This window comes from Nuphar pumila, chromosome 10 (assembly GCF_984573655.1).
Source record: "Nuphar pumila chromosome 10, dmNupPumi1.hap1.1, whole genome shotgun sequence".
Classification (NCBI taxonomy): domain Eukaryota; kingdom Viridiplantae; phylum Streptophyta; class Magnoliopsida; order Nymphaeales; family Nymphaeaceae; genus Nuphar; species Nuphar pumila.
Window position 1 is genome coordinate 75,845,574 of NC_143258.1, and position 15,382 is coordinate 75,860,955.

Below are 15,382 nucleotides of genomic sequence, written 5' to 3' on the forward strand. Positions count from 1 at the left end.
CCATAAGTTTGGCTTATTAAGTTTCAAGACTCTAGATGAAGAACTATGATCTGTGGATCGACTCAAAAATGTTGGAAAGGAAGGAGTTGAAGAAGCCACGGCTACGGAAGACGACGTCTTCAAAGGCACATGAGATTCTTCAAAGACGTACATGTTCCCGCGCCGTTCACCTTTAGCGAGCGTCTTCTTGGTGTGAAGATCCTTAAGATAAACAGAGGGAGTAAATTCAACGGAAGAATTTGTTTTATCAACTAATTTAGACACAGATAGAATATTCTTTTGAATAGCAGGTGTGAGTAAGACATTTGACAAGGGTAATTGAGATTCAGGCAAAGAAAGGGAGACATTTTCAGTGTGAGAGATGGGGTGGTGAGATCCATCTCCTATGACTATAGTGCCATTTCCAGTGTAAGGAGTCAAGTGAGAAAATTTACCTGCATCAGAAGTAACATGTGTTGCTGCCCCTGAATCAATATACCATATACCATCATCATTTTGACGCAAGTTCATCTGATTGAAAGTAGTCATAAGAATATTTTATACGTCATGTGGAAGAACCTGTCTCTGAGGATTATGTGCAAACGTCTGAGTTGCCCTCTGCCCTGGCCTCCCTGTTTTGTTTCGGTTCTGAGGATTGTACCAGCAATTTGCTTTAACATGTCCCCGCTTGTTGCATAGAAAACAAGTAGGAACACGTCCCCCTTATGGTACACTGCCTGAGCCAAGGCCTCCTCCAACTGGTGTAGGTAGTAATCCTCCTTTGTTTATAGTTGTTCCATTTGGACGAGGGGGAGTAAATAAAGCTCCTGTTTGAATAGGCGTATGTGCCATCATCACAGGGTGCGTATCATATGACGTGTGTTCCTGATTTAAATTTACCTCATATTGCAGAAGTTTAGATTGAAGATCATCAAAACATGGAAGAACTGAGACAACCTGGAGTGCTGTGCAAAACATGCGATATTCAGGTCCAAGGCTACCTAATACCTGTTGTACCATATCCTTATCTGATACAGGACTTCCAATGGCAGCTAACTGATCTGTAATAACCCTAACATCCCCTATGAACTCTGTAATGGATTTGTTTCCTTTTCGCATGGATTGGAATTTCCACTTGAGTTGCAAAGCCCGAGATTCAGAGACCTGAGAAAAAGAATGAGCTAGTCCATTCCACAACTCGGCAGCAGATTGATCATCAGAAATGGTTTGTAAAACACGATCAGAAAGTGTGGAAGTTATGTAAGCAACTAATGTCTGATCCCGTTGTACCCATATGTCATAAGCAGGATTGGTGGTTCGAAGTTGACTCACCTTCCCATCTTCACCTGTTATTTCTTGCATGATATATGTGGGTGGGGCGGGTGATCGCCCATCTAGATGACCATAAAGACCATGACTACGAATAAAAAACACAATCTGACGTTTCCAAAGTAAGTAGTTATCATGAGATAACTTGTGGGTCATGAGGTGAGTAAGAAAACTAGGGTTCAACTTGGAATCCATGGATTATATGAAGAATAAGAAGCCAAAACTGTTTTAACAGTGTATTGAAGAGGAGACAACAATGCTGTGTGCTGAAAATAATATTAGCACACGTTATTTAGAGAAAGAGGAAAGTAGCAATGCTGCTGTGTGCTGAAAACGATATCAGCACACACGCTACACAGAGAAAATAAAACAGCGATGTTGTTGTGTGCTGAAAAGGATATCATCACACACGTTACGCTGTGCACTGAAAAGAATATCAGCACACGTTACACAGAGAATAGTAACGTGCGAACCAAAAAAAAAAAAGAAAATCAAAAATATTTTGGGGAGAAAACAAAACTCGGCAGACTAAAAAAAATGAATGTTAAGACGTGCGTACAGAAAAATTTAAAATGAGAAGAACGAAAAAGAAAAACTGGAATGACGTGAAAGAGGATTAAGGTAGAAGGGACATAAATGAACCCACGTTCTTTAGCAGCACGTGTTGGTCTTTAGAGGCCTTCTAGATGATTGATTTCCGCGCCTGTGCTTTGATACCATGTCAGAAATATTCACTTGCAAGAGTTAGAGATGAGGTAAAGAGAGAAGAGAGGGGTCGGCGGCAATAGGGTTTTCCCTCTTTCACTTAATATTTATAAGTGATGTACATAGTATGACTTTACACAAGAAGTAAAAACAAATTACAAACATGCCACCGCCCACGCATCCCAAGATGGATCTTGGAATGTGGTGCGGGTCAGATCCAACTAACAGAAAGAACCAAGCTTCATTGGCTCTTCTAAACTTGTCAATGTTGGCATAATTTTTTATGTCAACATTGTTCATGAACCACGCCAAAATTTTGGCGTGGTTACTCTCCCAATCTTCTACCTTAGATTGATGTTCATTGATTGCCTTAATACGATCTTCACCATTAAGAGCCTTTTCGACACCACCTTCAATCTTGGTGAGCTTCAACGTTGGTTCAAGAGTGGTCCTCATTACAAAGCCCCATAGCTTTTTTTTTCACGAAGGTGATTCTCCATAGCCGACACCCACATCAAATAATTTGATCTGTTGAGCTTGAAGGAAAGTTCAACTCTTGTATCGTGCTCCGTGATGACAAAGAGAGGTAGATATGAGAATGATCTTAGAAAAATACTTCCAAGACTACAAATAACCCAAATGGCTTTGATACCATGTAATGTGATATGTAGAGATGCAAAAGGGTTCAATAAAAAACCAATTAACACAAGCACTTAATGTGCAAATTACACAAACCCACTATGGGTGAAAGCCAAAAGGGCAAAAGAATATTATTCAAGAGAGAAAAGAGGAGAAAACTCCTTACAAAAGAGAGGGGAGAAGGCCCCTATTTATACAAAAAGAATGGGCTCAAAAGGGGGGCCATTGGGGCTCCCTTAATAGACGGTGGGGATCCCAACGCCTATTTAGGTGGGGCCCTCAATGGATCCCAAAAGGTAAAAAAAAAAAAATAAAAGTAAAAAATACAAAAAAGAGAAAAACTAAAAATACATAAAACTAAAAATACATAAAACTAAAAAGTACAGTGAAGAGACCAAAATACCCCTATTAGGTATTTTGGTATATACAAAGATATATATATATATATATATATTAACAGCGAGGACACTGGCTGCATGTATAACTGTGTCTTGGGATGCAAGAGTCGGAGGAGGGGAGGGGAGAGGGGATTCCCAAAATTTTGGAGCAAAATGGCCTGAGCAGGGGCCTTTTTGTCTCCACCCCTTCATTTGAAAACACAGGACAACATGACACTAGGGGTGTTTTGTTCCATGTATCAAATGGCCCCTAAGTGGACTATGAGAATTCCTCTCATTCCAAATTCTATTTCATGCTAATAAGCCACAACACTGTATTTCAGTGGTAGCATTGTTGAGGAAAGGGTTCTTAGTGCCTAGAGTGTGAGACTGAATAGTAATCCTATTGTCCCACATGTTGAACCAAGCCATCCATGTAGAGTGTTGGAGTGAGCAAAATAATGGGCTTGAACAAAAAAGATGATTGCAATTTGAGTGTTTTCATCATATCTCACATAATGACTTGCCCTGCTATTGCCACTTCTATAAATTGTTGATCATCAGGGGAATTCTATTGTTACCATGTCAAAAATGAATGAACACTGAAGGGCGGGTCTGGACCCTAGAATCTGTTAAGTGGAGCAAGGCTATTTCTTGGCCAATAAGAAATTGGTACAACACCGGAGGATTTCAAAAGGTGTAGCTGCACTGAGGAATCTCCCTATGCTAACATTGCAAAAGTGGCCTCTCTTGAGTAAATTATATCTCTCAACACCCTTGTGGGTCTATGACACCAAACTGCTAAGGCAGACAACATGATTCATCACTCAACCCTTCATAAGGAACTTTGGATATACTAAAAGGGTGTCTCATACATCAAAGTACAATGTCCATGCTATATCAAGGCACGAAAAGCCAACATCTTTCCAAAGATTGATATGGAGGTGGGTCAATAGTAGCAAAGAGAAAGTCCTATACAAAATTAACATGCTTTGGGAGTTTTAGAGTTTCCTTTTTGGTTATGCAGAGTTCTCGATCACCCGGGATAAAACATCTTAACCAAATAATTTCTGAACTGTTTGAAGCCCAATGAGATGGTAGTTCTCATCAACTTCTGAATATTATACCCAGAGTTACCGGAAGCGCCTAGGTAAGTGGGGAAGCGCGAAACATTGCGGGGAAGCATCATTTTTTAATGGGAAGTGTGCTTCTCTTTAATAGGAAGTGTGCTTTCCTTTTATGGGAAGCTTCCCATCACACTTCCCCCTCGCTTCCCCCATTTTTGTCAATTTTTTTATTTTATTTTATTTTATTTTATTTTATCGCTTCCCCCTCGCTTCCTAGGTCGCTTCCGAGACGATTTTCGATTCGCTTTTAAGTGGTTCTACGCTTCCTGCTTCCTAAAATTTTGAAAATGCCTCGCTTCCCGCTCCCGCTTCCTCAACTGGCAACCATGATTATACCCCCACATTTTCCGGATCTAATCATGTCCAATTAGCTAGATGCTCTTGCTTTTGCTTGTGCCTTTTCTCAATAAAGAGTCTAGCTTCAATTTTGTTTTCAGTTGAGGGGAATAATATTCAGTCATTTAATCCATCAATTCTTTTATTTTTTCCTAAATATTTTAGGTATTTGAGCTTAACTTTATAGAACTAATATACTTTCGGAAATGAAATTGTTATAAATCTTGAAAACATTGTCACAAAATAATCTATGAACAGCATCATTTGATTTCCATTCTTTCACACGTTCCTTTTTTTTTCATCATTACGTATAAACTGAAAGCTATTGTCATTCAACCTTTATGTTGTAGACAAGAGACTTCCATATTGCTGAAAGTGTGGAGGATATTGGGTATTATGCTGGCTATATAGGTAATTGCATTTTTTGGTTTAGATGTTCTGTCTCCAAAATTCAAACCTTATGATATTTCATACTAATCATGCCAGGATCATCATACATGTTTGGAAGATTCTTGACTTCTATTATTTGGGGAATGGCAGCAGATCGATATGGGCGAAAACCTGTCATCATCATTGGAACAGCTTCAGTGTCAGTAATGCATTGTCAAAATCTTTCTTTTTCTAGCAATGGACAGTAGTTTTTTTTAAGCAAGCATTTATTGTATGTTATTTCACTCCTTTGATTTCATTGACCTCTTTTTCAGAGTCATTTTTATGCTTCTTTTTGGGCTTAGTACATCCTTTTGGATGTCAATTTCAATGAGATTTCTTCTTGGTATATTTAATGGATCCCTCGGTCCAATCAAGGTATTCATGCAACTTGTGGCTTTTGAAGACGGACATATTTATCCTCTACTTGTTCATGATATGCACTCTAAGAGGATAGAATCATTGATAGCCTTTTTTTCTCAATAAATTTGAAATATCACCTTATTATTTTGTGCAATTTTCAGGCATATGCATCAGAAGTATGCCGTGCAGAATATCAGGCTTTGGGATTGTCAGTTGTATGAGCCATTTTTTGCAGCTTTTCTATTATAGTTATTTCATGCGTTTATGTAGGAGGGCATAATATCTTGTCCTTGCAATCTTGTTGCAGGTTGGTACATCCTGGGGAATGGGTCTGATTCTTGGTCCAGCCATTGGAGGTTTCTTGGCTCAGGTACTTACAATTTTAAACTTTCATGGCTGACAACTGATACTAAATAATGGGTAATTTTGAAACCATGTTGCGATAAGAGAGTTGTGGATGCATGTGGTTTATTTCAAGCATATAACAACAGTACCCTAATGTGGTTAGTTTCAAATAACTATGTGGATAACTTGATCTCACTAAATGTAGACAAAATGAATATATTGTAACGCCCCCAAAATCCAAGACTCCTAACTTTTTAGGATAATTTTGAAAGCCTTGTAAACATTCCTTTATCAGAGTTTTAAATAGTAATTCAACGAAAAATGGTATTTTTGAAATAACAAGTCAACGAACTTTGGACGCATTACTTGCAAAAACCTTTCTTTTAGACAACGGATTTGAAACTTCGTTCATTCAAAACCAAATAAATTAAAAATAAATACATTTTTAATAATTTAGAGTTTATACAAAAGAGAAATTTTCAAGAAAACCCTTATGCAAAATTTCAGAAATATCCTCGGGAGTAAAACGTCAGGGAAAGAGTCTCATTTTGATATCATCACGTCATTGTGTCATCGCTTGTCGTACTGACCTACACCTGTACCCATAAGACGGGTCAGTTTCATGAAAAACTGATAGGTGCACAAGTATAACAATTTAGAATAAAACTAAAACATGCTTTATTTTATACATGATATGTAATTCAAAATATGCAGAAATGAGCATACAGAGCATAATTCAGAACCCAAACTAATATGTATGTCGTTCCTTTCGTGGTGTGCAAGTCAAAATAAGTAAATTGAACATGATAACTTTGTTTCGATATTAACTGTCATAAGGGTACGTGTAGGTGCAAAACGTAGAAACAACTGAAATTGCCCGAAGGTTTGTTATGCTATGTATTTTTGATACCCCGAACAGCTAGCTAAGTCCACTCCTAAGGAGAAGGCTAATGATCGGGAGAGAATTCTTCAAAGGCATTCGTAGCAAGGGATGCATCCAACTTCTGCAGAAATCATTGGGATCTACCACCTAGGATAATTTTTTGTAGTCTCGTCTCCTAACTCTGATGACTGGGGACACCGAGTCATTGGACCGAGGGGTGGTTGTTAACAAGTTGTTCATCGAAGTTTTTTTATCATCACATCCTTTCTCTTGACATAAACAAATGATGAATGGGTATATCAAATTTTATTTTAACTGACAACCCATTTCAAACCAAATGAGCATCTTACCTGTGAAGGCAATGATCACCATTTATGTGATTTCAATAATGTGCCTTTTACACGCTTTGAGGTTACCATAAACCTCTCATCCAATCATCATAGTACTAACATGCTCTGCATGTCTGATAGTACCGCTATCAGTGTTATTAAAAATGTACCTCAAAGTGCAAAAAGCGTACCTCGCCTCAAAGCGAGGGCTTTTGTGCCTTGAGGCACAACATAAAAGCGTAAATGCCCTGAGGCGTATGCCTCATACGCTTTGAGGCGTACGCCTCGGGGTGAGGCGCGCCCCAAGGTGAGGCGTACATGCCTCAATGTTTTGGTCAAATGGGGGTCAAAGCCCCCATTTGACTGAAAATTAGAGTTAATATATCGAGGACCCTCATTCTCTGCTCGTCTCTCCGCTCTCTCACTCAGGCCCTCTCTCGTCTCTCACTCAGGCCCTCTCTCGTCTCTCACTCACTCGCTCGTCTCCCACATCTCTGCTCGTCTCCCACCTCTCTCCTATGTCTCTCTCGTCTGTTAGCCTAAGAAGAAGATAATTTTTTTACGATGCATTTTGGGTGGGTTGGAGGTAAGGCTGGTAAATAAACCAAACAGCTCATGACTCTGCTTGGTTAGGCTTTGTCATGAACTATGTAATATGGGTACTTCATGAACATGCCCATCTGTGTCAACACAGGTATTGGTACTAGTACTTCAATGGGTATGGGTCAGACCAGTTTTGGATTTGACCAATCAAACCCAATCCATTACCTAGTTTGTTTTTTAATTGTTTGATATTAAGTTTTTTTATTGAATTCTTAGATGTTAGTGTATATCTATGCTTTACTGTGTATGCTTATTGCTTCTTATCTCTTGAATTGCTATTGATGTAGTCGGTGGAATACTTTTTATAAACCTTGTTTATGTTCCAAACAAGATATAACTTTATTATGACCTTATTGACTACATTCAGATGACAATATTTGAATTTGTGGTTTGTAAGCAATACGACCATCCTTAATCCTTGTGAGGCTTGGAGGAAACCCTTAGACAGAAATGGTTTGGGAGTTATAATTCAAAAGATACATATATAATGAAAGTTTAGTGAAACCAATGAGGGGGTTGTTATGATTACCGGACTGGGGTGAGGGGAGGAGAAGAGTAATACACCTGAGCATTTGTGGCCGAACTGAGCATGAATAATTGTTGTTCAACTCTGTTAATTCTTGTATAGGTTCATCTATATGGCTTATATAGAATTGAATGAATGCTCATATTTTATTTCTTAGATACTTACGTATATCAAGTTGTTGCATTAATGTTACTTTTACATGTTAATCTCATATTTTTCAGTATTTATTTGAGATTTTTTATTTCTTGTTGGTTGTTTGCTTCATCAATAAAGTAATTTTTATTTATTCATAATTTTAGATATTTTTTATAGTCTCTTTTAAGTTTTCAATTTTTTTTTTGAGGATTACGCTTTACGCCTCGCCTGAGATTTTGGTGGAGCGCCTCGCTACGTCTCAACGCTTTTCACAACACTGACCGCTACGATGAGAGGGGTATAGGTTTCTCAGAAAGAAACCTCAGCTCAATCGTTTCACGAAAGAAATGATGTAACCATTTTAGTTTAGTTTGACATGAATTGGTCTTTCAAAATACTTTTATATCATTGTACACTTTGCACGATACGAGATCGCCACGAATCTCTCATCCATCCCATCATCGTAGTACTAACATGTTGTGCATGTTTGATAGTACCGCTACGATGAGAAGGGTATAGGTTTCTCAGAAAGAAACCCCAGTTCAATTGTTTCGTGAAAGAAATAGTGTAACCATTTTAGTTTAGTTTGACATGAATTGGTCTTTCGAAACATTTTTATATTGTTGTGCATTTTGAACGATACAAGATCGCTACGGATCTTTCATTCAGTTATCGTAATATCAAACATGCGGCGCATGTCTTTCGATATCGCTTACGATAAAAGGGGTATGGGTTTCTCAGAAGAAACCCCAACCAAACACATTCTCATGCTCCCATCCAAAGATATCCTGGTGATGTCGAGTATTAAACCGAAGTTAAAACATTTTCTCCTATCATGCCACTTTGGAAAAAACTTAGTTGCAACTAGGCAACCCTTAAGTGTTCAAATCTTTCTTTTCAAAACTACGCATTTTTGGAATGTTGGATTCTTGCAAAAAATCTATTTTTCTTAAAGTTTTTGCGCTTATACGTAAATTCGTGTCTTTTGAAAAAGTGCAAGCTCAATACAGGGTAGGATAGAATACGCACTTGCATGTCTTACGTGGTTGCATCAATGTATTAGTAATATATATATATATATAATGCAGGCATATGCACATTTCAGCGCGATGGCAAAGTATAAAGTAAGGCTCGGTGTGCGAAATCGCACACCGAGCAAATAAATGTGTAAGCAGTGCATGAAGTACGAAACCGTACTTTGGCCAAATAAATGCGTAAGCAGTACACAAAGTACGAAACCATACTCTGGCTAAATAAATACATAAGCATTAGCCTGTGAACGTGATAGCGCGATGACAAAGTAAATGACATAAAGCAATGAGTGAAACCACATGTCAAACAAAATAAATGCGTAAGCAGAAACCTGGGCACGTAAAAATGTGATAACAAAATAAATGACATAAAGAAAAGAAGACAATCGGGGAGAGCCGCGTTGGGACCCGGGGTTAGTCGGGCTCGGGTGAGCCCGACTTGCCGAAGATGGGAACTCAGTTGGGCTTAGTAAAGACCAAACTCAACCCGGTTGAGTCTGCCCGGTATGGTTGGGCCACTGCCGCCCATGGCCGGGCAAGCCACGGTCGAGCCAGACTCGGTTGGAACCCAACCGAGCAGGGCTCGGTTCCGGTTGACAAAGGCAAACAACAAAAAAAAGGGAGGAGGTAGGCTCGGTAGTCAGGCCGAGCCTGGCCCTTCCTCTGGACAGGATTGAGCCTAGGCTCGATCCTCAAATGTTGAGAACCGGGCACCCTGCTGCAGCTGAAAGGCTCGAATAGAAGACGTGGGCAGGAGGGGTGGGCACCAAGTCGGTGTGAAAGTATCTCCAATAAGATACTAATATCAAGACCTTAATATTCTTGATAATAAACCCACCACGAATGCACAATAAGAACACTTTAGAACACTTGTGCACAAAGGCACAACTCACAAATAACTCACAAATGCACAAAGGCATAAAAACAATGGAATCGATTTATTGAGAACTTGGGCTATGACTCAAAGCCATGAGAAATACAAGGGGGTGAAACCCCTATTTATAATCAACACAAGAGGAGCCTTGGAGGGGCTCCACTCATAGACGTTGGAGCCCCTCCAACGGTCACAAATGTGACCGTTGGAGAGGGCCCAACGTCTATGTTAGTGGGCCCCCAAGGTACCTTTTGGTACTTTACAAAAAGAAAAATAAAAAATAAAAGAAAAAGAAACTAAAACAAATTACAATCACATTCATAAGGTGAATGTGCGTAAAATAGAGGAAAAGACTAATCTACCCCTACGGCTATACAAAACAGAAATATATATTTTATATATAATAAGTAGATACATATACATATATATTAATATATGTATATGTATTACCTTATATATATAAAATATATATATTACATTGAATGATTAGGTATATAATTTAACACCCCCCCCTCAAACTTAGGGCAGGATGACCGAGAGTTTGCTAAGAAGAAAGTTGAAATGCGGAGCACACAAGGCTTTAGTGAAGAAGTCCGCCAATTGATATTCGGACGTGACATATGGAAGGTCAATGATTCCTTTGAGGTACGCCTCCCGAACGTAGTGACAATCCATCTCTATGTGTTTGGTCCGTTCATGAAAAGTGTGATTTTTAGCAATATAAATCGCACTTTTGTTGTCACAGCAAAGCTTGGTAGGCCCTTCAATAGTGATCCCCATGTCTTCCAACAACTGATGAATCCAAACAATTTCCATGGTAGTAGTCGCCATGGCACGATATTCCGCTTCAGTTGATGATAGAGACACATTTTGCTGCTTCTTACATCTCCATGAGATTAATGAGTCTCCTAAGAATACACAAAAAGCAGTGGTGGAGTGACGGTTATTTGGGTCACCTCCCCAATTAGAGTCAGTATAAGCAATTAATCTTAACTCAGAAGAAGAAGACAAAAAAACTCCCTTATTAATAGTGTGCTTTAGGTATCTTACGACATGTAAGATAGCACCCATGTGAACAGAAGTTGGTGCATGCTGAAACTGACTTGCCGTATGCACCGCATGTGAGATATTTGGTCTGGTGATACTTAGGTACATCAACGATCCTACTAGTTGCCTGTAAGGAGTAGGATCAGAGAGAGGAACACCATCATCAATCTTCATTTTAGCTCCTACTATAGCAGGAGTTTCACAAATTTTATCATCTGTAATACCTGACCTGTCAATAATCTCAGATGCAAGCTTAGTTTGAGACAAAAAATATCCTCTATGAGAGTAAGCTACCTCAATACCCAAAAAATAGGTTAAGAAGCCTAAGTCAGACATTTCAAACTTATCCTTTAAAATGGATTTTATGCTTTTAATCCCTTTAGAATCGCTCCTAGTTATAAGCATGTCATCCACATAAAGTAGTAGAATAACAATCCCTGCATTAGATTTTCTAACAAACAAAGCAGTATCAGTAAAGCAGGATGAGAAATCATTTTCTAATATTACGGAGTTAAACCTATCATACCAAGCCTTTGGAGCTTGTTTTAAACCATAAAGTGCTTTCCGAAGACGAAGCACTTTTCCTTTAGGATACTCCATTCCAGGAGGAGCATTCATATATACTTCTTCGTTTAGATCTCCGTTTAAAAACACATTCTTAACATCCATCTGATAGATATTCCATTTATTGATTGAAGCAACGGTTATAAGACATCGGACGATGACCATTCGAGCAACGGGGGCAAAAGTCTCCTCATAATCAATCCCATATTTTTGACCATATCCTTTTGCAACTAAGCAGGCCTTATATCTCTCAAGAGACCCATCACTCTTAGTTTTGACTTTAAACACCCATCTACACCCTATTGCTTTCTTGTCTTTAGGAAGGTCTTGAAACTCCCAGGTCTTTGCTTTCTTTAGGGCTTCAAGTTCATTATTCATAGCGACTATCCATTCCGGGCATTTACGTGCTTCTTCGAAATCCCTAGGTTCTGTGTACGAGTGAATGACGCTTAGACATGCTCTATATTTTGGTGAAAAGGACTCATATGAGATGAACCTACAAGGGGGTCTTCTTGATCTTTCGGTTCTACGAAGATTTCCTTCACTTGAAGGGGTAGACTCACTATCATATCTTTCAATGGAACTTCTAAAAATATTCCTATCTCTATGAGAGTAGGTTATAGGATCTCTATGTGGTTCTTCATTGATGTGTTGATCAGAATGAGTTTCATTATTATCCAAGTCATTTTGATTTGTTTCATCATCACTAGTATCATCATCTTCAGTTAATAAATCAAACAGAAAAGAATAGTCCATATTCTCGTCATTAGTTTCACGTTTTTCGAAACCAGTAATATTTTCCAAGAAGCTTACATTTCTGGAAACATATAGTTTATCACTTTTAACATCATAATAGCGAAAGCCTTTATGAGTTTCAGAATAACCAAGAAAGGCACAAGGAATGGCCTTAGGGGAGAGTTTGTCATTTTTATCAGTAAGGACAAAACATTTACATCCAAAAACCCTTAACCTGCTATAATCAGGTTCTTTTTCGTATAATTTTTCAAATGGAGAAATCTTGTTCAAGTTTTTAGATGGAAGTCTATTTATGAGATAGACAAAAGTAAGAGAGGCCTCCGCCCAAAGTTTTTTCGGAATATTTTGAGAAATGAGCAAAGTTCGTGTGGTTTCAATAATATGCCTATGTTTTCGTTCAGCCAACCCATTTTGTTGGGGGGTTTTAGGACAAGACTTTTGATGGAGAATTCCATAATTTTCAAGATAGCTTTTGAATTCATTGGAAAGGTATTCGCCACCCGAATCGGTTCTAAGAATTTTTAAATTTCCGTTGAATTGATTTAAAACCATCATATGAAATGTTTTAAAAGTTGAAAAAACTTCATGTTTATGTTTAAGAAAATATATCCAACTAAACCTAGTGAAGTCGTCCACAAAGATAACATAGTAAGAGAAACCTCCCTTGGATATTACCGGAGCCGGACCCCATACATCGGAGTGAACGATTTCAAAAGGTTTTGTTGTAAACATGGATCTTTGAGGAAAAGGAAGACTTCTCATTTTTCCAAGAATATATTCATTACAAACAAAATTTTCATTACAAAGATGCTTAATAAAAGGCAAATAAGAGATTTTAACAATGTTGGGATGACCCAATCTCTTATGCCATACATGAATATCTTTGTTTTGAGCAACATTACAAAATTGATTCTTGGGAATTTTAAGAAAATCAACATAGTAGAGGTCTCCTCTCCTAGAGCCTTCCCCAATCAACTTCCCGGACTGACGATCCTGTATCCAACATTTATCAGAAGAGAATTTTATATCGCAACCACAGTTCGAGAGTTGAGAAACGGAAAGTAAATTTAAGTTTAGTTTTGGTATAAGACGAATTTTTGGGATAAAGAAGTCTTGTTTTTCAAAATTGCCCATTCCTTTAATTTCAAGAGGTGTTCCATCCGCCGTTGAGACAAAAGATGGAAGACAATTTTTAGAATAATCAGAAAGAAAACAAAGACTTGGAGTCATATGAAACGAAGCACCGAAATCAAGTAGCCAAGATGTCTTACCAAGAGATGAAGAGGATGACATAGCGGCTCCAGAAATGCCTCCTTTGAGAAGAGGTTGAAGAGCATCCATAATTTGATGAAGTGAAAGAGGTTCATTTGATGTCGAAGGCCGTTCCTCCGATTGGGATGCTAAAGCTGCGGCAAGAAATTTCTTCCATTTGGGACAATTGGGTTTGATATGTCCCGGTTCTTTACAAAAATGGCAAGTTAATTTGCTATAATCTCTCTTGCCATATCGATCATTTTGCCCTTGATTTTTGAAATGGGGCGGTTTGTAGGTCTTCAAATTATTTTCGGGTCTTGACACAGCATTAACCACTTCATAATCACTTTGAGAAGGTGTAGCAAGGATGCTTGGGTTATTTTTACTGATCCCCATACGTGTTTCCTCACCACTTAGCTTGGTGATGACATCTTCAATAGAGGGGGATGTGAAAGCGGATAGAAGAGAGGACCGAATTTGCTCAAATTCGGGTCTAAGACCATTTAGGAAGTTGAAAAATCGATCTTCCTCTAGTTGTTTGTGCCTTAATTCAATAGCTTCTCCGCTCCATTTTGGTTCGAGCATAGCAAACTCGTCCCAAATAGATGATAATTCGGCAAAGTATTCCCGAATAGATAAATCATTTTGTTGAAGAGTCAAGACTTGCTTTTGGAGATAGTATTTGTGAGACAAGTCCCTTGAAGTATACATTTTTTCAAGGTACAACCAAGCTTCGGAGGCCCTTTTAAACTTAATGATGTTGGCATTGATCTTGGTTTCGACGGATGAAAAAATCCAAGACAATATTTTGAAGTTCTTCATTTCCCACTCATCATGCTTTTTGGAATATTCTTCTAAGGCCTTTTGTCTATCTTCTCCTTCAAGAATCTTAATTTTCCCTTTCTCTATAATAGAAAGTTTGGGTTCGGGTTCCGATATGGAACCTTGAACGTAACCCCAAAGGCCTTTCCCTTTGATATGGGCTTCCATATTGCCGGCCCAAACATGGTAGTTTGAACCACTAAGTTTAAACCCAAGGGAGAAGTGAGAGTCTTTTTCACCCATTAGAGAGAAGAAAAGATGGAAAATAATGCGTACCTTAACGGTTTTTCAAACTTTTCTTGACAAAAGTTGCTTCTAAAATATTGCCCGAAGTAAATACTTTACTCCAAAACTTCACTAGCTTGAGGGCACGTTTTTCGAGGTACTTCACAAGAGACGAGATGCACGATCCTCCTCCTTCCAACGAGGCTCTAATACCATGTGAAAGTATCTCCAATAAGATACTAATATCAAGACCTTAATATTCTTGATAATAAACCCACCACGAATGCACAATAAGAACACTTTAGAACACTTGTGCACAAAGGCACAACTCACAAATGCACAAAGGCATAAAAACAATGGAATCGATTTATTGAGAACTTGGGCTTTGACTCAAAGCCATGAGAAATACAAGGGGGTGAAACCCCTATTTATAATCAACACAAGAGGAGCCTTGGAGGGGCTCCACTCATAGACGTTGGAGCCCCTCCAACGGTCACAAATGTGACCGTTGGAGAGGGCCCAACGTCTATGTTAGTGGGCCCCCCAAGGTACCTTTTGGTACTTTACAAAAAGAAAAAATAAAAAATAAAAGAAAAAGAAACTAAAACAAATTACAATCACATTCATAAGGTGAATGTGCGTAAAATAGAGGAAAAGACTAATCTACCCCTACGGCTAAACAAAACAGAAATATATATTTTATA

General features: G+C 38.4%; 1 protein-coding gene across 2 annotated transcripts in view; it reads left to right on the forward strand.

The window, feature by feature from the left end:
- The window catches only part of LOC149826866 (protein ZINC INDUCED FACILITATOR-LIKE 1-like), a 208,531-nt gene that overhangs the window by 63,365 nt on the left and 129,784 nt on the right, over positions 1-15,382 (forward strand). For both annotated transcript variants that reach the window (XM_090019009.1, XM_090019010.1), the window contains exons 4-8: positions 4,843-4,903; positions 4,979-5,081; positions 5,197-5,299; positions 5,446-5,499; positions 5,592-5,654. In XM_090019009.1, coding sequence (XP_089875135.1) covers positions 4,843-4,903; positions 4,979-5,081; positions 5,197-5,299; positions 5,446-5,499; positions 5,592-5,654 — 384 coding nt within the window. The remainder of the gene's footprint in view (positions 1-4,842; positions 4,904-4,978; positions 5,082-5,196; positions 5,300-5,445; positions 5,500-5,591; positions 5,655-15,382) is intronic.